Source organism: Zosterops lateralis (assembly GCF_965231275.1).
Source record: "Zosterops lateralis genome assembly, chromosome: 1".
Taxonomy (NCBI): domain Eukaryota; kingdom Metazoa; phylum Chordata; class Aves; order Passeriformes; family Zosteropidae; genus Zosterops; species Zosterops lateralis.
Window position 1 is genome coordinate 5,431,104 of NC_139762.1, and position 23,184 is coordinate 5,454,287.

At 45.6% G+C, this 23,184-nt stretch overlaps 1 protein-coding gene across 1 annotated transcript in view; it reads left to right on the forward strand.

The window, feature by feature from the left end:
• The first annotated feature begins 550 nt into the window (after positions 1 to 550).
• The window catches only part of OXSR1 (oxidative stress responsive kinase 1), an 85,715-nt gene continuing 63,081 nt past the window's right edge, over positions 551 to 23,184 (forward strand). Inside the window, exons 1-2 of the mRNA XM_083880964.1 lie at positions 551 to 818; positions 19,842 to 19,954. Coding sequence (XP_083737090.1) covers positions 749 to 818; positions 19,842 to 19,954 — 183 coding nt within the window. The 5' untranslated portion in view covers positions 551 to 748. The remainder of the gene's footprint in view (positions 819 to 19,841; positions 19,955 to 23,184) is intronic.

The window sequence follows — 23,184 nt, forward strand, 5'->3', positions numbered from 1 at the left end:
TCGGGGGGCTGCGAGAATACCGAACCTCCCGATCCCTCACACCCACACACTATTTTTAAACACGGAATGTGCATCCCCGGAGCGCCGGGGCCGGGCCCCGCTCCCGCCTGCAGGCTCCGGGCGCCTTCACCGCAGGATCAGGCCCGGCCCCGCGGGCACAGGGACCCTGGAAACGCCAGCGCATGATTGACAGCCGCTCGACCAATAGGAGCAGCGGATCCGGCAGCGGACAGCTAATCGCTGCGCTCGCTCCGCTTAAACCAGCACCCGCTCCCGCCTTGTGCCTGAGGGCGGGGACAATGGTGGCAGCCGCCATCTTGTGTGTGGCATCCCCGCCCTTTCCTTAGGGGCTCCTCCTCCGTCCTTCGCTTTGGAATGCTCCCTTACCGGCCCGTCCCCTGAGGCCGGTGGTGATAACCGAGAGAACCGTAGCGTAGTCGCCTTCTGGCGGCGGGCTGGGAGTCGCCACGCCACGCTCAAGATGGCGGCGGGCGGAGCCCCGCCGTGGCGGGCGGGGCGCGCGCGGGTGACGTTAGGCGCTCCGGGCATGGGCAGGTGCAGGAGGTGGCGGCGGCCGGAGTTGGGCCGGCGGTAGCGGCGGGAGAGGAGGAGGCGGAGGAGGAGGAGGGGGCTCGGGCTCGGCCGGGGTTCAGGGACAGCCGGGACACCGCAGCGCCTCCTCTCCGCTCCCTCGCCCCTCGGGGACGCTCCCCCTCGCGGCGCGGAGGGCGGCGGGCGCGGCGCGGCCATGGCCGAGGAGCCCAGCGCGCTGCCCTGGTCCATCAACAAGGATGACTACGAGCTGCAGGAGGTCATCGGTGAGCGGTCATCGGGGCTTGGCAGGGCGTAGGGTGCTCCTCGGATCTGCGGGTGTGAGTCCGCTGAGGGAAAGGGGGGGTCCGACCCCCCTCAGCTTGAGGGCGATCCTGTCACATACCCCGCAAAGGAGTGGGACTGTGTGGCTTCCCCCTCCCTCGGCCATGTGAGGCTGTGAGGGTGTCCGTCCCCCACACCGAGCTGTGTGAAGGTCTGGGGGACCCCTTAGCTGAGCGGAGTCTGTCCCCCCACTCTGAGGGGTGTGAGGGTCTGGGGTGCCCATCAGCGGGGGGGTCCCGTCGCACACACCCCGTCAGGGACTGTGTGACCACCCCCCCCCCCCCCCCCCTCCAGCCACGTATGTAGGAAGGATGTGAGAGGATCTGTTCCCCCGCCTTGCGAGGGACTCTGAGGGGCGTGAGGGTCTGTGGGACCCCTCTGCTGAGGCTGCTGCTTCTCCTCATCTGTGTGTGGGGCCCACGGAAGAGGATATGTGGGTCTGCCCCATGCCAGGAGAGAATTGTGGTGGTGGCGGGGACGCCCCCCTGGCAAGGGGCTCATCCCTGGCCTCTGCCCGCTCCTCCGGGCAGGGTCTGTGTCTCCTCGTGTCGGAGTCAGTGGGACGGGGTCCTCTTTGGGGGGCTTTTCTTCCCACCGCGGTGCGGTCTGGGATGTGCTGGGGTGAGGCGGTCAGCGGGACTGAACTCTGGGACTTGCCCGGGCTCTCTCCTTTTAGGGCACCCCCGGTGGTTTTGGGGCGATCGCACCTCTCGGCAGTTTCGGAGCCGCTTTGCTCCCTGCACGGGGGGTTTGGTAAAGCCGCCGAACCAGCCTTTTGCCCTGGGATTTTGCTGCTGCCGTGCGTTTTCATTCATTGTCCTCAGCTCGAGGCCCCAGCCCTTTTGCTCTCTCCATTAAATGATTTTTTTTCCCCTTCTTCACTCTCTCTTGGCGTTAAACTGCCCAGTTACCAAAGGCCTCCTGCTGTACTGATTTATTGGTTGTCTCGACCATTTTGTTGGGGTGTGTTTGAGGGATACATTGCTCTAGGGCGAGTGTGTGACACATCGGAGGTGGTGCCACAGGTGACTCTAAGGTCAGTGCCTCCCGTCTCACCCTCCGGAGGCTCGGAATGAAGGAGGAGAGTGGCAGGGCAGGCTCCTGGCCAAAGGGTTTTAGGAAGGAGGTTAATTCTTTGAGTAATCTTTGTGGAGTGCTTTTATTTGAAGTTTCTGGATGACGTAGCACGGTCATGCCCAGGCTTTCCATCTCTGCCTCGTGGGGAGGCTTGCTTTCTGTTGAGGGTGGGAGAGTTTGTGAAAATGCTGTTTTAAGGGATTAAGTTTCTTAGCATTGTTTAAAAGTAGGAAGGAACTAAAGCTGTGGAGTGGGGAAATCCTTCTGGAAATCCCTGTTGGTCTGTGGGATCAGGCTTTGTCCTCTCCCTCTGCTCAGAGGGAGCAGCAGCGCTTTGAGAAGACCAACTCCCTGTAAAGGCAGGGAAGATGTAATCCTGCAGACCAAGCCTTTAAATCTCCTCTGGAAAATGTGCCCTGGGGAGGAGGATGCTCAGCCTCCCTGAGGAGCAGCAGATACAGGTGTGGGGAGGAAGGGGGAGAACATGCCACCCATTTCCTGGGGAAAGAGAACTGAATTTCTCTGTGTAGGAAATACTTCCTTTTCTTTTGAGAGCCTGCAAAGGGATGCTTTGTGGGCACAAAGCAAGGATTTGGACCTGAGTAATCAAGGACAGGAGTGAATGCCTCTTTGTAGCTGGGGAGTGGGGTGAGATGGGAACAAAAGGGAATGTAAATACACTTCTGCTCTTGGGAGAACTTGCTGCTGGAGACGCACATTCCACTGCCTCAGAGTACTGGGAGGAGCACGGCGATGTGCTGCCTCATGTTAACTGACAGAACTTGGGGGAGAAATCTGGAAAAAAACCGGTTAATTTCTTCTGTATCTTTCCCCTGTCCCTCTGCTGACTGAGTTTCTGGATGTCGCCTGCTCAGTGAAAGGTTGTGTTGGCATTTTGGCATGTGATGGAGTGTACACTGAGATGTGTATATTGCAAACATATGGTTTCTCTTTTTAACTTTCCTGTCCCCTGCCCCCCCTTTACTCGTTTCAAACACTGGTGTGTCTGCCAGCGGCCTGGATGGAGATGTGACGCAAGTTTCCCAGCACGTATATGATTTGTGGGACAAAATGTCACTGTGTTAACTGAGCTGGACTGCCTTGCCTCCTGCTTCATGTCTCCTGTAAACCTCAAGGGTTTTTTAGTTGGGTTGTTTTTCTTTTTTTTTTTTTTTTATAAGCTCTCTTTATTACTGAAGAGCTGTAAAGGTTCTTCAGCACAAAACAAAGAGACTTTCTGGTGTGGAAAGAGATGAACCTTGTACCGCTGCTTTTAAAGGATTTAACTTGTTTCCTGATGAAAGAAAAATTACTCTTACAATTTAGAGTAAATTTTGAGATTACCAGCTCAGCTGTTTTTATCATGATGGAAATCCATTTGTAGTCCAGTTTTTTAAATTTGTACTGGTTTTGCCTGAAAATAGCCACATGTGGCTTTTATTGGATGTGGATGGTTCCATGTCACTCAAGTGCAGGAATACAAAAAGTTAAGTTTCCTACCTGCAATGAGAACCTCTACTGTAAAACTGCCCCCCTGATTCTGGCTAATACTATATATAAATAAAAAAGGATTACTCAGCACTGGGGATGACTCATGCCATTATAGAGGTGTGGATTAATATCCGTGTTGATTATGCTTGGTTAGTGTTAATAACTGCTGAGTAGCCTCCTTAGGCTTAAATAACTTCTGGTACACTGAATCAGGGAACTTTGATCAGATGAGAACCTGATTTCATTTTAAAAGACGATAAAATGCAGGTGGGGTAGAGGAAGCTATTTAAAAAGCATTTCAGGGAAATGTACCCCCAGAGTAGCAAGAGTTCTGCAGGTGAATAGGGCCTTTGGAGATGCTGCAATTTTTATCTGAAAAGCAGAATATAGTCTGTGCTGTGGTTGTGAAGGTGGTTGGTCTTCTGAGCGTGGATTGCATATAAATTACTGCAGTCTTCTTTTTGAAGCCTGAAAAAAATTCGACCTCATGCTGCTTGTGCTGATCAGATACTCACACATGCGAGTTCCCCTGGATCTCACAATCCCTCTTGGAAATGCTGGTAGCAGGAGCGAAGTTGGTTGGAACTGGGTCATTCTCCTTTTGCTACTTTTTTGGAAAGATGAGAGCTGTGCTGACTGTGGCTGCTTGATTTAGGAGCATCCCCTTTGCTGCAAAGAGCCCGTGCCAGAAACAGGAGATAAATTAGTGGTGGGAGTGCTCCCAGGCTCTGTTCCTGTGCCCTCTCTCCCCTGACAGATTCCTTTGCAGCCGTGAGGATGGTGCAGGCTGCATGAACAGATGTGGTGGGAGTTGCTTATCCCATCAGAAATCAAGCCTAAATTGAAAATTGAAGTCACCATTTAAGGAATGATTAGTTTTTTTAATGACTGTGGTTCGAGTAGCTTCGGAGTTGGGCTTTGCCTGTGAACATGGTGATCTTTTGGGGCTGATTATTTAGATTTCTGTCTGTGTTCATCCCAGCCCTGTGTGGGAGAACTTTTTTTGTGGGTAGAGAGGAACTTGTTAGAATTACGGTATCTGATCTCCCAAATTTTATCAAGATGTCCACGGTCATCTGTCTGGTGCTTGTGTAGGAGCCTCATGTGCTGAGAGAAATCATGGCCATTGAGAAAGAGCAGCCTGGAGGTGCTGACCAGGAGCAATTTGGGTCTTTGGATGTAAAAACCAGGCTGGAATGGGAGGCTCTTGTCCAGTGATGACTTTGGGGTTGGGGGTTATTTTGGAGTGTGGTGTTCATTGCTGGCTGTGGTGCCTGTGTGCAGGCTGGAGCCAGTTTCACATGCCTGATATTTAAAACCCATTCAAGAAAAATGTTACACTGTACAATATATAACTGCCTGAGCTCTAAATGGAGTGTTTAGGATTCAGTCTTGGTGCCATATGTTTTGTTTTAGCATTTCCTCATGGATTCCCACTCCTCCCCCCCAGCTTTGCTGAGCAAAATTGATTCCTACACTATATTCCCAGTATTCAGGCTGGTTAATTCATTTGAAGACTTCCTTTGTGTGCTCATTTTTTCCACATAAAGCTGGTGGAAAAGCCTTAGTTATTTTATATTATGTTAAAACTTACATTAAATTAACTTTGGGCAAATGTAGATAAGTTAAAATAATGAGTGGTCATTCACAGTACTTAGTCTGCTTGGGAATTGAAGTGGGAGATGCTCAGTACCAGTTTCTCTGCTGTTTGTTTCTAGACAAATATATCTTTTGTGATCCTTAGTGCAACAGAATAGCCAAGTTACTCCTGCATCCAGGCTGCCTCTCCTCTGGATACTTGACACATCTCATTTCTTTCAGACCTTTGATACCATTGCCCTGCTAGAATTAGAGATAAACTGAGTTGCTTTTCACCTCTGGGGAAGTGAAAGCAAAAGGTGTTTGCTTGTGCATGTGCCTTTTTTTCGTGCCTCTGTTGTCTGTGCCCTGATAGGAAGGAGGATAAAATGCACCAGGCAGCAAAATGAGGACTTACAAAGGCAAGCAGTGATGAAGGAAGCTGGCTGGGAAAAATACGTGGTTGTTAGCCTTGCCTGCTGGTTGGAGGGGAGAGCAGAGACAGATCCTGCTGCTTTCACTATTCCAGGGTATTAAGGAAAAAAAAAACAACATGCAGGGTGTTTCTTGTGGAAGAGTTCACACTTTCCTGGGCTTGGTTTCTGTGTAGCAGTTGCTTCCAGTACTGTTGGGTACCTGGACCAATTAATGTTTAACACTTCCATTTCTCAAGAATCCATTTAAATAGTTTCAGTTTAATGCAAATATTTTGGCTGGTGCTGGGGAGTGTGGCTGTGCTGAGCACACCTGAGGCACAGGCTGCCTGACAAATGCGTGCCTGGGAGGCTTCTTGCTCCTGCAGCTGATGAAATCTTGAAGAGAATCAACTCTTCCCCAGAACGTTTGTCTGTTCAAACTTGGCAGCATCTCTTTTCTTTCTGAGTGTTAGCAGCTTGCCCACTAAGCCAGAGTCTAGAGATGTAATCTTTTAATAAAAGATGGAGCTCTTTAAACTGATGGCAATAACACTTACTGCTAATTGTATTAGTGTGTTGCAACAAACCGTGTCTTGGTCAAATTTTCTTGGAAAATTTCCCCAAAAATGGGCAATATCCATTGTAAATCTCTGCAGCAATAAATTCAGCTGTGGACATGCTAATGGAGTGCTTGTAAACTTGGTGTTATTAAACTTTCTTAATAGGGAGAGACAGACTTGAGGGCTTTGTGGGTGTAGAAGAATAGCTGTTGGAGCAGTGGAATTTGGCATTGCAAAAGCTTTGAAATATCAGGATTCTGGGGCTTTCCAGACAAGCTCAGCCTATTATCCTGCGGTCCCTTTAGAATCAAACAACTGAGATGCAGATATGAAGGACTTGGCTCTCAAAGTTGCTGCAGTTTCCTGTGACTTCACCTAAGGGAGTTCAGCCTTGACATTTCTAAAAAACACGTGAAATTCCGTCTCTCTTCCTGGCGGCCACATGGGAAAGTCTTGGAGACAGGGGCAGGTCCCTGGCTGACAGGCAGTCCAGGCTCTGAATCAGAAGGTCATAGCTCTTGGTGTGTGAGAAGAGATGGGGAACCTCTGGTAGGCAAAATAATGCATATAATAATAAAGGGAGCCAGACTAAGAACAAAATCCAACTTGTCTGGCTTGAGTGAGACAAGATCACTTTAGCAAATATGTAACTACAGCCAAATGGCAGCAGGGATAGAGGTGCCTGGCTGGGTCCATGGTACTGAGTGAGAATTTCTCATGTCCCTTGTGTGCATGAACATAAATAAAGGGACTGACCTTAGTGTGGGGTTCTGTTAGCCCTAAGTTTGATCCCTTAACTCGTCTGAGTGTGTCGTTTGCCTTGAAACACTGCTCATGAGTGGGATTTTCGTGTTAATCATCACAGCCTGCATATTCCTTGGTGTTAACCATATTAGGTGGTCCTGTCACGCTGTACAAACAGGTGGGGATTTGTGGTGATACAAGTGCACAAAAGAAAAATCCAGTAGTTCTTTTCACAACTGCTCAACAGCTACAACAACCAGCAAAGTTTTTTTCCAAGTCTATTTTCTCACTACTCCCCGAGGTTCTTAAAGGTTGTTTCCTGGTGTGCACCACTGCACACAGAATTTTTGCTTAATGTGAATTTTCTTGTAATTAAGAGAAGTCCCATCCTGGAAAAAAAATTGGTTATGTATCAACCTGCATCAAAACTAGAGTCTAATGTGCCTTGCCAGGATTTCTGAGACCTCTTTGGTTCTACACACTGATAAGTCTGCAGGGGATGATTGTCTTCCACTCTTTGAGGCTTCAAGGATCCCATCCATGAATGAAGTACAGAGTAAATTCAGAGCACCGATTCACTTTCTCACCAAATTACCATATTAGGCAAATCTTCCTTTCGCCTCCCATCCCTTACAGTTTTATACAGCTTGTACTGCAGGCTTGTGAAACAACACCTTCAAAGTCTGATAACTCAGTCAAATTAAAATGCATTTGTGAGGAAATACAGAAAAGCTTTTCTGAATGAGTTTTTAATTTTTTGCCAGATTTCAATTTTCTGCTCCAACTGCCTTGTCCTGAGAGTTTGGGGTGGGGGAGAGAAAAAATTCTTGTTTTCTTTAATTTCATTGTTCCGTGCTAGACTGATTTTATAGCATTCTCCCCAATGGATATTTCCTTTGGGCAGGAAATGAGCCTATGTAAATTCATTCTGGAAAGAAAAGGTACAAGCAGCTGTTAAGGAATAGTGTGAATTGAAATACTTCAGTGATCATCTCTTACTGTAGTAAATTCTCCTTGGGTTTTGCCAAAGCTTTATAGTCATGAATGGTAATTTAAGGACAAACTTTACTCTTATTGCTAGCACCTTGCTATTAATAAAGCTGTGTGGGAGGATGCTGTTCCCATTTCATCCATCCACGGAGTTGAATTAAGTTAAAACTGCAGAGTGAAAATTTGACCTTGAGTACCCACCTCAGTTCTGGAGAGATTTGACTGAGCACATGGATTGTCCAGTGGTATCCTCTGCTGGCTTGTTGTGTGGAATAATTGAAGTTGGCTTTTGCCTTAGAGCAGAGCTAATTGACAAATTTTACAGTTCATTAGAGGGGAAGGTGTTGTCAGGTAGGAAAATGTCTAAAAAACTATTTGTGAATGTGGAATTGTGTTGAGCTGCTTGTGGCAGGGTGTGAGATTATTGCATCTTGGGGCACTTCAACATATGTTTTGTAAAACTGATGGTTTACTAAATATTGGATGAAAGCTCCATAGTTACTGTTGGACAGGTTGTGCATTTTCAATTTTGATTCTCTCTGAGTTAGGCTGTTGTTCATTTTCAGTCTTCAGGGGATTTTAAGTCCATTTCCTTAGGTTCTGGGGTTCATTCCAGCTCTTCTGAAAATGAAGCCTTGAAAACAGTGCAGAGGATATTGGAAAATGATGGTGTTTGGAAAGTGAGAGAGCACATTAATGGCTGTGGGATGAGAGCACTTAAAGAATACTTTTCTTAACAAAATTATCGGCTCAGCTCTGCTCTGAGCTGATGATACCTGTTGAGGTAAGTGGGGCAGCTGAAGCTGAAGTTTGGAATTTCAGACTGTCTCCAGCTTCAGGGGGGATTCAACACAATATTAGGTTATCTTTATGTCTTGAAAATTCATCAGTTGAAGATAATACTTCTGTTGTGGAGTAAACACCTTTCCTGCAAAACCCGTGGAGATGGATTTCGTGATGTCAATTTTCTGAACAAAACTGGAAAGCTCCTGCCACTCATTTTGCTGAGACACAGAGCTAGTGAGGACTCCCAGGGCTGTGGAGTTCAGTCCCCTGCTCTGGCTGATGCCAAATTGTATAATCCCTATCCCGAATTAATGAATGCTTGCGCTGGAAATGGCACATGGGGGAATTACTGCCACACGTTCTATTAAACACTGAAACCTCCCTGTGACCCTGTCATTGCTGGGTGAAACAGCTGCTTCATGGATTCCCCAGGACAGTGGGAAGTAACAATGCCTTCATAGCACATGGCTGAGGCTTGGTGGTTTTCTGACACTTGCTTCAGGCTGTATCTGCAAGGACACTTCCCTGTGAAGGTCCAGGAGAGCTGAACCTTGGCATTTGTGCTGTCTCTAAACCTTAAAGGTGTTGATACAAATGTCTCCAGTTTGTGATTCCACAAAAACTACCAGTGGAAATTGAGTTCTTTGGGAACTTGATGTGTTGTCTTTACTTCCTAGGCCACTTCTTTGTGAACTTTTCTGTCTCTCACCATGCAAGGTAGTCATAAAATCATAGAGCCAGGGGATCATTAAGATTAAGGAAAAGACCTTTACGATCATCAAGTCCAGTCAATTAGCCTACACCACTGTGTTCACCACAAAACCCTGTCCCCAAGTGCCCACATCCAGTGTTTTTTGAACACTTCCAGGCATGGTGTGATTTCACCACTTTCCTGGGCAGCCTGTGCCAATGCCTGACTGCCCTTTCAGTGAAGGTGGTTTTCCTAATACCTGATACAAACCTCTCATGGTGCAACTTGAGCTGCAATTTCCTCTCATCCTGTCACTTGTTACATGGGAGAACAGACTGACTCCCACCTTGCCACAGCCTGCTTTCAGGGAGCTGTAGGGGACAATAAGGTTCCCCCTGCAGGAGCAGCAAGCAGGTTGAAAGGTGAAGCCATAAGTTCCATCCTTTCACTAAAGTAAAAATAGTCATTGAGGATGCCAATTGCTGTCTAATAAATAGCTTGGCATTAACAGCTAATAAATACCTTGGTATTGACTTGCAGCAAACTGTGCTTCACCAGAAAAAGCATCTTGAGCATGAACAGTTTTCCTGTTGAACGATTCACCAATGCAAATCTTATTTGAACAGCTGAGAGGCCTGATGAACTGGCAACCTCAGCTCAGATATTTGTCCAAGTCCTAAGGCTCAGGATGGTTCTCGTTACTCTTGGTTAAAGAATGTAATTTTTAACTAGTGGGCTAATCTTGTGTGCTGAACAGACTAATAGATGCAGAAAATATTTACTAGATCAAGATATTTGCTGAAAAGAAAGGATAATAGCTTTTGAGAGAGGATATATCTGATACTTAAAAGCTTATTTACCTAAAATAACCACAGTACTATCAAACATCTGCACTGTAAGCAGACAGATTGTTCTGTTAAGTGGAAACCTGGCCAAATAAAATATCCTCTACAGCTGACAATTACATTTGAGACAGAGTTCAGAGATAAAGATTGGGAGGGAAGAAAGGACAACACTGGCTTGGCTACTGTACCAGTGCTGTGTTTTGAGCCTTGGTAATACCTGATGACAGCCAGCATGATATTTACATTGCTGCTTATACCATAAAGGCAATTGACAGTGATTAAAAGGGAAGGATGAACCTTCTCCACTAAAGTTGCTGTGTTTGGAAATGGGATGTTTGAGCCTGCTTTCCGTCGTGTAGAATTAACACTGCATAGCTGCAGTGCCCTTTAAATTAGCCAGAGATGTTGGCGCAAAATCAAATAAATATAATTGGTTTCAAACTAAAAATCTAATTTAGGCATGCTAATAGCATCTTAAGTAAATGTGGCAGGTCACGCAGCACTTGTGTAACTGGCCCTTGGAGCTTACTGTAGTTACTGCCAGGGGGAAAATGGTCTCAGAGGTGTTCCCCAAATCACCTGGGTACCTTGGACAGCTGGAGGGTGTTTTATTAAAGGCATGATGGAATGTCTGCTAGTCTGGACTGATCTGGGATGTTGTGAGGGCTGCAGGAGGTTGGGCACACAGCCAAGAGCAGAACCCTCTGCCACCCTCTCTTCCGTGCTTTGGCGTTTGCAGTGGAAATTTTGGAGGAATATCAGAAGGGCTGATTCTCCTCCCTGGTAATTGTTCTCTCTGCTGATACCTTTTGTGGCCAGTGGCTTTTCCCCTGGTCTTTCTTTTTCCTTGCATCTCTTGCTCTGGTGTGGAGTCTGATGCTGGGGGGCTGCAGCTTTTTGTCATAGGGAGGCAGTGGAAATCTTGCCTTGGCTGCATGGGCTGGTGACTGCAGATGAAATCAAACAGCAAAGTGACCCGGTGACAACTTTGTCACATATCTTGCTGGCATGCTTTGCATGGCCAACACTATTCCTTGCCCTCTGTTCCAGTCCTGGCCTGTTTTATATTGACAGGCTGACCGTTTTCTCTCCAAGCCTGTCATTTCCCTGCTCGGTCTGAGGATTCTCAACCTGAATGTTTGCCAAAGGTGGAAAACAGACGACATTTTTCTGAGTTCAGGGCCTAAGAGATATTGAAAGATTTTTGAGAGAACAATGCGGTGTGGGGTGGGGTGAGAATTTCCATAAGACTTCCCTTCCTTTCTGCACAAACCTTGGTGCTGAGTCGTTTAGATTACAGTAGCTAACCTCTCTCCAGCTTAGAAATCAATGTCATTTATTTATATTTATAGTTTAGAGTTTAGTGGGGCCGTGGGGAGATGCACCTAGCTGGGGGTATTGCCCGTCAGTTGCTGATGGCTCTGAAAATAAAACTGGACTCCTTACAAGTGATAGGATTTGGGTTTATATTCCTTCCTCTGAGTCTGCATGTGAATTAAAGACTTGGGCAATAAGTCTGCAGCATCGAGTGTTTCTGTATTGATGGACCACTGGAGGGGAAGCATGTTTAAACAAGTGCTGGCAGCACTGTGTGATCTTTGCTGGCTTCTCCTCCTTCTCCACTGTACATGGAGCACTGGGAATCTTGAGAAATACATTGTCTTACATGGGCAGAAACCTCTGGACGTGGTGTGTGGTTTTCAGTGGTATTCTCAACTGCGAGAGCCCTTGTCAAGATGGTGAATAACTCACTGTCAGCAAGTTTATGTGCTGTTCAAATGTTTTGGCTCTATTTCTAATTGGACAGCAGACTTTCAGAATATGCTTCTCCTTATTTTCTGAAATTCTTTGAGCATACTTAATTAATGCTGGAATATCAGTTGTCGATTGGACGCTGCAGGTGCTGACCTAAATTGGGCAAAGACTCTCAGGCTTTGAGAAAGACACGTAATGGTGTATTAATAACAGAAATCCCTTTTATTGTGATTACTGTTTGAAATTTCAGCCTCACAACTTGCACAGAATCTCAAACTACTTGAGCTCTGGCTGTTCTGGAATAAATGATCAGAGAGCACTGCAAAGCAATACACCTACAATTTAAATGAAACAAACAGGAATTCACGAGTGAAAACTGCTTTTTCCTATTCCTCCTTCCAGTTCTTCAGTAAAAGGTCTAGACTTTTTTTTCTAGTCATCAGATGTGCTGGTGAAAAATGGAAATCACTTGTATTTAAGTGTTAATTCTCTGCCTGGACTTGTTGCCTCCCATCCTTGCCCTTTCTCAGGGTGTTGTGTCTTACTGTACCTGCAGCCACCTTTGGCTTGAACCCAGCTGAAGGTTCCCAGCACTGGGCTGTGCTCAAGGTGAGCCTGAACTGGGAATGAACCTGCTGCATGCAGTGATGTGAGTTAGGCTGGACTGAGGGGCAGGGTGACATTTTGACATTGACCACATGCATGCAAAGTTTTAAAATGATTTGTTTAAACTGAGGTTGAGCTGTTGTTCCTAAAGCCTTTTCATCAGAAATTGGGGGTAGCCACTGTCTTGTTGTAGGTGTGAGAGTTCAGCTGTCACAGAGCCTTCAGGACTGTTGGATGCATAGAGTGCAGGTATCTTCACATGCAGTGTGTACTTATGCTGTGATATGTAGTCTGTGGGGATTGCTGGTTTTCCTCCATCCCCCCCATATAGGCTTTAAATCTGGCTCCCTCACAACTTCCCAGTTAAATCTGCTTTGGCTTTATGCCTTTGCTTATGCTTCCCTGTCCTGTATTAGCAAGTGTTTCTCTCCCTCCTCTCTACACAGTATCTTTCCATCTCTGCTGTTGATCAAACCCTGCATGACTCCAGTTGAGAGAAGGTGCACCAAGTTAAACCTGGCCTCTTCCCTTACCAGGGTTTTAAATACCTGCTTGTGCTGTGGGTGTGTGATCCTTCAGCTTGTTAAGAAGTGTATAGCCCTGGTTCTTCTCTCCATAGGCAACCCTGTTCACCAAAAATTTGTATTGGGAATGAATTGTGGAAAGGTGTCTGGGAGTGAGTGTGGCTGTGTTGGCACAGCTCTGGGAGCTTCCTGGGGGTAGGTGCATGTCTGCACTCCCATGTTGCTGTGGGAGGGGAGCTGTGCTCACTCCTGTGCTTTTGTAACTTTTCTGTGTCTGTGGATTACTGCTCTGCTGCTGCTTCAGTTTACCTCAGGCCTCCCGACCAGGCACAGAGCAAACCCTACTGAATTCTCCCTTACCGGTTTTCCTGCTGCTCCCAGTGTCTCTGACAGCAGTACCCAGAGCCAGCTTGCTGTTTGAGCTCACTCTGAGCAGTGCTAGAAGCACCCAAGTGATCTTCCTGCTGATTTGGGTCTGTAACTCCACTTTTAGAATTGTTAACACTCTTCCTGCAGTCCCATGCTGAGTAGATGATACTTTGCTGTGAAAGGTTTTTCCTCTCCACAAGTAAGCAGAGTTTTGCCCCCTCTGTGGCAATACTAAGATTATGTCTGAGTCCTGTTATGAATTCCCCTTGGTTTTATTAGTGTTATTTGTAGCTGTTATTGTAGATTGCATCTTCCATTTTGTAGTAAGAATTTGACATGTAGCGAGGAGACGGCTTGAAAAACATATTCAAGGACCATTAACATTGCATTACTTCACTCTTCCTGAATAGTGGGGCTTGTGCCAGCAAGACTTTGACATCCAGTGGACTCCTGTTACCAAGTCCTGCTTGGGGAAAGGAGTATTCTCACCCCATGCTGAGTTGGCTGAAAATTCGAGAGTAGGATTTTTTTTTTTTTTTTTTTTTTTTTTTTTTTTTTTTTGCTAGCTTGCTTTTAGAAGCAGTCCATTCTATGCAAGAGGACTCTTCTCACCAGAAGCCTCAAATGAGGAACAGAAAATAGAGGCATCACTTTGCCTTCATAGGAAATGGACCAAACAGTGCAAGATTGGCCTGAGTTTGCAATCTGGTATTTAACTTCTGGTTTAATTAGATCTGTATTTGCCCTGTGCTCAGTAAGAACTCCTAAGAAGTTCTATTCCCAGTCTTGTAGCTTCTTGTTTTATTGCTGTATTGTCCTTGGAATGAGTAATCAGAGCAGGGCTCCCACAGCTCTTTGGCATGAGGCTGTCAAAGAGTTGAAGCATCCAGAGATGGATCGAGCCTGTGGAGACACAAATCTCAGCCTGGGTTGTAAAGCATTAAAGGTCTCCTGGGCTTTGGGGTACCTGGAACCTGAAAATCATTGCCTGGTCCAGAGCAGCCTTGCAGGGAAGTGTTTTGTGTGCATTGTTCATAAGAGGAAAACCCGGGGGCACAATTATAAACAGAGCTTGCGTCATGAGCGGCTTTCTGGCACCGCTCTCCAGATAGTGGAGGATGGATTCCAGATCTCGCTTAAAAATAGAGAGGTCGTGTGTGTGCAGGGAAGGGTGGACTGGGCAGGGTTGTGTGGAGGTGTTCTGATGAGCATTGCCCCATGCTGAAGGAGACTTGGGAATGTGACTTATGGGGCAGGTGTGGAGAGCTGGATTTCCCCAGCCTTAGAAGAGCTGTTGCTGTCCTCAGCTGTCTAACGGGAAGTTCTAGAGGAGGTAAAGCTGAATTGTGCAGAGGTGCATGGTGGAAGGCCAAAGTTAGGAGCAAAACTGGGAGATCTGATTAGTGAGCAAGGGGAAAAAAAATTTACCATGTGGATGGTCAAACACAGAAACAGCCAAAAAGACTGTAGAAATATCTCTTGTTAAAGAAAATCCAAACTAGACTGAATTTGAGGAACCTGATCTAACTTGGGATTTGATCCTGCTTTCAGCAGGAGGGTGGACTCCCTCCTGCTGAAAGCAGGATCAAATCCCAGCTTTAAGTTCATTCAAACCTAAATGGTTTGTAGTGTTCATTTGACCTTGGGAAAGAATATTTCCTCTACAGAGGGGATTTGATACTGCAGTAGGATAAGGACTGATGCTCCAAGACTTATGGAACATGTCCCCTGTTGATTGTAACAGCTTTGTGAGCAACTGAGTTGGAGTGAGGGGAAACTTTCACATCTCTGAGGGTGCCTGAAGTAAATTCAAAGCTGAGGCAGCCCTGTTTTGTGAGTCCTCCTTCCGTGTAACTACTTCAAATTGCTGTTGCACGTGGTAGGAGAATGTTATCCTGGAGCCAGGATTTGATGCTTGTCTTGTGACCGTTTGGCATGACTGTTCCATTGCTTAAGCAGATCTCTCTGCCAAGAGGATCTCTGGCTTCAACTGCCTTTGCCTGGGAAGAGGCATCAGTGCAGTTCGTCCCAGTCTTACTGGGAGAGCTGCAATGCCCTTATGTGGCTGCAGAGATTCGGTTAAATTGGAGACAAAGTGTGTAAGAACATGCTGTGTCCTCTGGTCACTCTGCTGGCTTTCCACTCCTCCAATTAGCCTTGCAATAATTGGTTTCCCTTAACTTCAGCTGAGATCTCAGAGGGTTTGTCTTTATTTTCAAAAATGGAAGCTTCATGTAAATTGTGGAGCTGTAGAAGAGCTGGTATCCAGCCTCCTTTGAAAGCTCATGCTTGGCTTTCATGGGGAGTTTGTCTCAACTTAAGGAGTTCAAGCTGGAGCTGTGGGTGCTGAAGGTACATGAATCCAGGGATCCAGAGGAGATAACCTGGAAAATCAGGCTTCAATAACTGAGTGCTTGGGGACTTTTTTATTTGGGTTATTTTAATCCTTTCAGAGGTTGGTTTTATTTCAGAAAGAGCCATTTAATCGTAGAAAACATGAAAGAAGCAGGGGTTAGAAAGGGTATGTTTTCCTCTTAAGGCGGTGTTTTCTAAAGTAGGTCGTGACCCTCTTATGCAGGAATTTTGCAGCTGCTATCCTAAGGGTTGGAACTATATCTGAGCGCCTACAGTGGCAAAAGCAGGGGGTATTAAGCAGATCCTAATACCCATTTGGGGTCTCTTTCGTCCCCATCATCCTTCAACAAAATGATCTCCTGCTTTTCAGGAATAAAGCAGCAAGCATTTGGCTGTGCCCGGTTCTCATTGTTTTCCTAAGCCGTTATGTTGGAGGAGATTAACCAGGGAGCAAATTTTCTCCGAAAGCTGATCTTGAGAGAGGCAAAGAGCCTCAGCACTGACCTTGATCAGAGTGTCTTGAGGTGGGGAGTGAACATTAACCCTGTGCTGTCCACGTTGTCGGGACTGCAGCTGGCTCTGCTCGCAGCAGATCTGTGACTGCCTGGAGAGTTGGTTTGTCCAAGTTGTGCTACCCTGGCACAAACTGCCCTTGGGGCTTTTCTTCATTGAAGGTTGTTCCTAGCAGCCCAGGAAATCTCCTCTCTTCCCATTGTTGCCCATATATTTGTTACCTGCTCTTAAATTTTAAAAAACTTCCTCAATGATCTCCTTTTCTCTCTCTTGGTGTCATCTCTCTCTATCCTTGTTTTCACTTAGCAATGTGTTCAGCATCCTCTCTGCAGCTTCTCTCCTTTTCTTTCTCTCACCACCGTGGCATTTAACAAACAAACCATGTGGCTGCAAAGCCTCTATTGCCCATGTTGCCATGTTTTCTGAACTCTCCCAAGAAGCATGGAAACCTGTCTTTGTTTGGTCCCAGAAGCCCGGCACGCTGCTGCTGCCGCCACCAAAGAGCAGCTTGCTTGTGGCACATCGTGCTGCAGTTTGGCTTAATCCTCGCTTGATACGCCTTTGAGATTTCATTGTTTCTCTATAATTAGTGCTACAGAGGAGCTGAAAGAAATGACGAATTAGCGGGAGAGGGGGGAGTGGGGAGAGCAGGTGGTGATCGAACTAAAGAGAGCTGCCAGGAAAGTAGGAGCAGCAGGGAATTAAATGGGAGGAGTCTCGAATTCAGATGATTCCCTGCCATGTGCCCGGGAGGATTTAGTTTGGGATTTCATTACTGTTTGAATAATGCCATACACTCATAACAAATCGGGTCCCTGTAGGCTGGGACATTGTCCAGCACTTAGTGAAAAGCAGTTTTTGCCCTGAAGTCCTAGTGAGCATTGATCCTGCAGACTTGAGGGCTGGAAAGGACCTGGTGGCATGAGTGGTCCTGCTTTTAATTAGGCTGCATCTATTGTTTCTGGTAGTAACGTCCTAAAAGAATAAACCACAAAGCTATTCTTTGTGTGGTGACTTCTTCAAAGCTCTGGACTTCGTCTTGTGAAGGATTTGGTTCACAGTGTTGATTTTGCATCTGGACTGTAAGAAGCACCTCTGCCAGTTGTGCTTACACAAGCTGGGTTTAACTGGCACAGAAATCCTGGGATGTCATGCTGTGGGGGGAAGCAAGAGTATGCTGACACTATTGGGTGCCTGAGATATCCAGAGAGTCTTTGAACACAGATACCTGTGCTCATGAGGACAGGTAGCTTTAGAGGTAAAAATACACACTGAGAAACCAACTGGAGAGTGAAAAGGGTTGTGTGACAAGCCAGTCCTCTGAGGTGCACAGTCATATATTCTTCCAGCATCTGGCTTGTGTTTTCAGCCTCTATTACTATGCACCAAGACATCCAAAGAAATAAATCATAATACTGGTGCTTTGAATGTGTCAGCAGCAACATTTCTTCTGGGATCTAACTCTTTCCAAAGAACTGATAAAGTGTTTGTTTTTTGTTCTGACTTCCGCAAGGCTATTGCTGTAGGGAGACCAGCAGTGGTAGGAAGTGCAAACTCACTTCTGCCTTTTGTCACCACTTCTGTGTGTGCTGTTCTCTTTGTCTTGAGCCTTTATGTTTTTAATTTTTTTTTCTCCCACCAAAGAAGCAGCAGAAACAAAACAAGAGAAGCAGGTACTGGGTGGAGAGGAGTAGGTCAGTGCCACTCAGGATTCCCAGTGAGTGGGAATTCATTTGTTCTGGGTGTGCAGCTTTCATGCTGGATTCCTGCACCTGCTGGGCAGAGTGACTCCAGGGAGTGCATGTGGAGGTTTGCTTTTGGGATGTTTGTTCTGTGCTACATGTTGTGTATTTCAGCCCTGCTCCTGGCACTCTAACCAAACTCTGCTGTCAAAACCTCCCCCCTTCCTCTTTCTGAGCACTTTCTGTGAAATATCTGCAGAGGCCTCTCCGTCATCTGTCACTTGCTCAAGAACCTGCTTACAGCACTGAAACTTTGTTTTCAAAGCCCCTTGTAAATATTTTTACTGTTATTGCTGTTCTTTTACTAATAACTTTGTTTTGTCTTGTGCTATGAATAGTCTGAAAAACAGTATGTGTGCAACTACTAAATGGCCTCAGTCTTGAACTTCTTAAAAACCCATTTGCTTTGGGAAATAATAAAGCTTTTGCAGCATTAGCATTTTGTGTTCTGCCATTAAAATGTAAACTCCTGAGTACAGGGAGTCCTGGCAGAGCTGATCCTGATGTCCAGGGTGCACTGGCCATGCCATATAAAGTGAAATCTAAGTCTTGTAGCTCCACTGTAGCAGGTGCTGGTTGGAGATTAGAGGAGCAGAGTCCCACAGTTCAGAGCTTTTCAATTTATTTCAGGGGGACTCAGAATGGAGCTGTTTTCCTCTGTCTTTCAGGGCTGGGTTTCAAGCTCTTTCCCTCACCTGGAATTTTATTTGAATTGGTGCAACTTGGTGTGAGAAGGCTCCTGATGGTGATTGTGGGGAGCTTCAGTAGCCTTTGTTTGAAAATTAAAGTTTTTGCCCCTGGTTTATGTGAATGTACTAGAAAAAGAATTATAAAGCTTGCAAAAATGTGCTTTACCTGAATTGCAGAATCTGGAAGTAGTTTTTATAGTGTCAAAAGTAGGAGAATCTGCTAAAATAGGTGTGTTACACCAAAATACAGAATAATTGTTTTCATTTCTTTTTAATAGCATTTTTTAGGTATTTTCAATAGGAGCCTTTAAGCTATTTCCCACATATCTTGCCCCCTTTTTTATTAATGTGGATTTACTCCTTTCCAGTGAAGTGTGTAAATGTGGGGAACCATAATGAAGGTAGAAAGTAGAACAACAAGGTGTCCTACTGATGAGGTGAATGCTGCAACAGCTTCTGGAAGCCAACAAAATTAACTTAACATCAAATAGATTTTACGTCTCACTATTGCAAACTCCCTTTCATGCCAAAAGATATGATGCTGTGAGCACTTAAAGCCAGAACTCCTTACTTGTAGCAGTTTGAAGGACTGTATGGTAAAATGTGGGTTTTTTTCCCTGTTGGAATTTAAATGTTCTGAGTCTGCGGTTTTCAACCCAGAAACTGATGCAGTGTGAGAGCTGGAGCTGAACCTGCTTGAATGAAACCCACCTCGTGTCTTTGCATAAAATGAGGAGAGAATGAGAACAGCAATTTATGCATAAAAATATTTGAAAAATCTCATTAGTGTCGGTAGCAAAGAGTGGCTTGTTTTGACAGTTTGGGTGAACACATCAGATTAAAAGTATGTGTGACCTCAGTGACATATCTTTTAAAAGTACATGAGTAGAATCACTCTTTTATAAGGAAGCTGGAATCTAGAGAGGGTTTTTGGTCTGCAGAGCTGTAATGATCCCTGGAAGGGATCATAAAGATCCACTTGTTTTCCTTCAGTTTGCCCAGCACTTGGATGTGGTGGCTGAGCCAACCTGTGGAGCTGCACAGTGGGGAAAGTGCCCAGAGCGCTTTCACTGGGTTTTTACCTGGCTCTGCTGTCTTTACTATCTGGCACTCAGGGTTTTGTTGCCTGGCCTCCCTCCCTTGCTGCTGAAGTCTGTGAGGTATTGGTAGCTCTGTGTTTTTTCCCTTCCTGCTGAAGTCTGTAAGTGTTGGTAACTCTGTGTTTTCCCCCCAGGGAGTGGAGCGACTGCGGTGGTCCAGGCGGCTTTCTGCGCTCCCAAGAAGGAGAAGGTGGCGATTAAACGGATCAATCTTGAGAAGTGTCAGACGAGCATGGATGAACTCCTGGTATGCAATCAGAATTGTCTGGGCAGTTGTATTGCAGTTATTCAGTTTTCAGTATTTCAGTTATTTCTGAAATGTCTCTTTGCCAAATGCTCTTAAAAAATCTTTTTTGAGGTGGGGTGAAGGTGAGGAAACTCAACTGACTTCATTAGAGGCAGTTCTGTTGTCCTGGTTTTGGGATATGGGACTTAAAATGTTAAAAAGATCAACTGTTGCAAAACTTCAGACTGTTTGTTTAGAGCTCAGCACTTTGTATAATCCCTTTGTTTTGAACTGAGTTAATGTGCAAGTGTGAAGCTCTGCTGTACCCACAAGAGCTCCGAAGTTTGAGGGGGATCCAGAGGTACATGTTTTCGGAACATTTAAAATTTAAGGGAATGGCTTTGCTTTCTTTTCCATTCCTGCAGTTCTTTACATTTTTCCCCTTCACCTGTAAAGAGAAAAACTGAATGAATTAGCTGTTGTTCCTAATCTCTTTCTAGTACTGACGCCAGCTAAAGGGATCACTGACATTGCAGGCTGCCATATGGAAAGCCCCGTAATTCTGAGTTCAGGACAGGAGACAGAGTCCTTTGGAGCTGTAGCACTGTAATTTTCTGCTGCTCTGCGCCTCTTTCCTCAAGGTTGTCTCAATGAAAAACAGATTTTTGCAGTAGCTGTGGTAACTGAAATTTCCCTTTTCTCATCTGGCTCCTGTGTTGATGGGCTTGGTTTTCTTCTCTTTGTGTATGTGAGCTGGTGGCTCTGCAGTGCAGTGGTTGTCTCATTCACCTCACATCTGGAAGGTCCCTGAATTTAAGCCAGGCAGACACAGAGATTCTTGTGAACATTGAGGTGTCTCCAGTAGAATGAGAAAACTCTCTGGGGCAAAACTTTCCAAAGTAAATACTGGAGATGAGGCCTGGTACCATCTTTTCTTCTGAAGCACCTCTCTAAGATTTTTATAATCCTGCCTTGTCTTTCTGTCCCCTTGAATCTCAACAGCTTCTGTAGTTTACCTCAGGCACTTGTTTCGGTGCTTGCAATTAGAAGGTAGAACAGAAACAGAATTTGGGAGTCCTGCTGCCTCTACATTTGTATGATCTTCAGCAAATCACCTGAACCACAGTTCCAGTTTCCATCTGGTGTCTAATGGTATATTTGTCATTATGGGCAAATCTGCCCTGGTTAAGAGGAGAGGCCCCAGTCAGTCTGTCAGTGCTCCTGTGGAGGGTTTGCGTGTGGGACTCAAGATGGCCTGTGTTCAAATCCTCTTAGGGCTCATGTTAGTGTAGGAGTTCAAGATCTCTTCTCACAGTTTGTCTTTTTGTCCTTATACCAACCCTTGGTGTCCTTTTCAAGCCTTTTGTGTGGCTTGTCCATACTGCCCTGCCTCAGTGGTATTCCTGACTGCATTATCAGGATGTCGTAATTGAGACTGTGATGCTTTGAGTAATTGCCAATTCTGGCTAAAAACATCAGGTTCAGAAAGAGAGACTGCACAGACTTGATGTGTAATTTTAGATAAGTACTTCTAATTGCACATTTTAAGTCTCTGGCTGACCTGTTCCTCACAATGATTTTTCCTGTTATGGGTGGGCCTGCAATGTATTGCTGTTGTCAGCTCTCCAGAGCTTCCAGTTTTGTGACCAAATCTGGTGTGGGTCCTTCTCTGGGCTTAGGTATGTAGCTGTAAATATTCTTGAATTTAAAAGTCATAGAAGGGTGGAAGATGGTTCTAGCTGTAGCAGCTTCCAGGGGCATGGGTCGCTGAGGTAGATGTGTTGTGTGAAAAAGTGTTTTCCCTGGGTTTGTTCTGAATTTGTCAGTCTATTGGATCACTAATTCATTGTTCTTTCTCAGTGCAAGAGCCAGAAGAATGGAAGTTCCTGATTTCCCAGCACTATGTCCTCTTACCTTCACTACTTTTTATCTTGTTTTCATATCTGCTTCTACCCCAGAGTAAATATTCTCAAGTTTTACAGTCTTGTAGTCTCTCTTCATGGCAATTTTCCCAATTAGTTTAATTAACTTTTCTGAGCAACTACTTTATATCGCAGGATTGTGCCTTCCCGACAAAAATATAGGTAACTGTAGATGGTTGCAGGTTGTACTTGTTTTAAGAAGCAAATGCAAAGACAAATATGATGAGTTCGCACTGGGGTATGTTGTGCCCCCACCTTGCTTTCTTCTCTCCCCCAGTGCAGTTAAAATCAGAAACTGGGGCTTTCATTATCCTTCTGTTGGAGCTCCATTATTCTTCTGTTGCTTTGAAGGCCTCTGAGCACAACAGTCAGCTTATGGTGAGTTCTGCTTTCCTGCCTGGAGTCAGGAGGATGCTCTTGGGCTACAGCACTGCCCACTCATTGGGCAGTGTAATAGCAAAGGGAAGGTTGTGCATAAATTATTTTATAATTATTTTTCTGCAATGCCTCAGACTGTGGACTTCTCTGGGAATAAGGAAGCTTGATTCAACAGAAGCTGCATAGCCAGGAAGGTAGAACAGTCTCACACTGGGAGAGGGTAGGGAGACCAGCAAACAGTACTGCCATCCTTAAAAAGATTATTTGCTTCTTGTACACTTCTTTCAATGTTTGTGCTGCTTAGTGGTTTGGACTTGTAGTTCTTGGGATGCAGGAGAAGAGGAACGTTAATCCGGAGTGAGAAATGCAGAGTAAGTGGCTCTATCACCAGCTGGATGGATGAGTGGCCTTGACCTTCCTTTAAGCCTAGCAGGTGTCCAGAGGCCAGGAAATCTGGGACCACGTCCTTGCTTTGGAGATGCTGTGCTTAGAGTGAGTAAGTGCTATGACTTGGCTCATTAAAAGTATTGATCTTGATCCTTTTATCTCAATATACATTTGAGCTGTGTGGGTGGTCAGAAATAAACTGCACATTTTGCATATACTGTATGACATTGTAGGTTAATGCATTGGATTTATTTATTGCTGCTGTGGGGTATGGAAAATGCAGGAAGGGCCAGTTTTGTTGAATCATGAGCAAGCAAAGTCAAGGGCATTCAGTTCTTCAGCTGAAGTGCTAATTGCTGTAAAGAATGGGGACAGCAGGAGCAATGCTGGGCCTCTTTCTAACCCAGCTACTGAATTGGGCGATGTTTGTCAGGAATTTATTTCCATACTTCATTTTTATCTTTTTCCCTGTACATTTTTCAATGCTCACAGATCTTTCCTAGACTGCCTGTGGGATTCAGCTGACAGAGAAGTACAATGTAGCTTACAATGATTCTTGCTCAG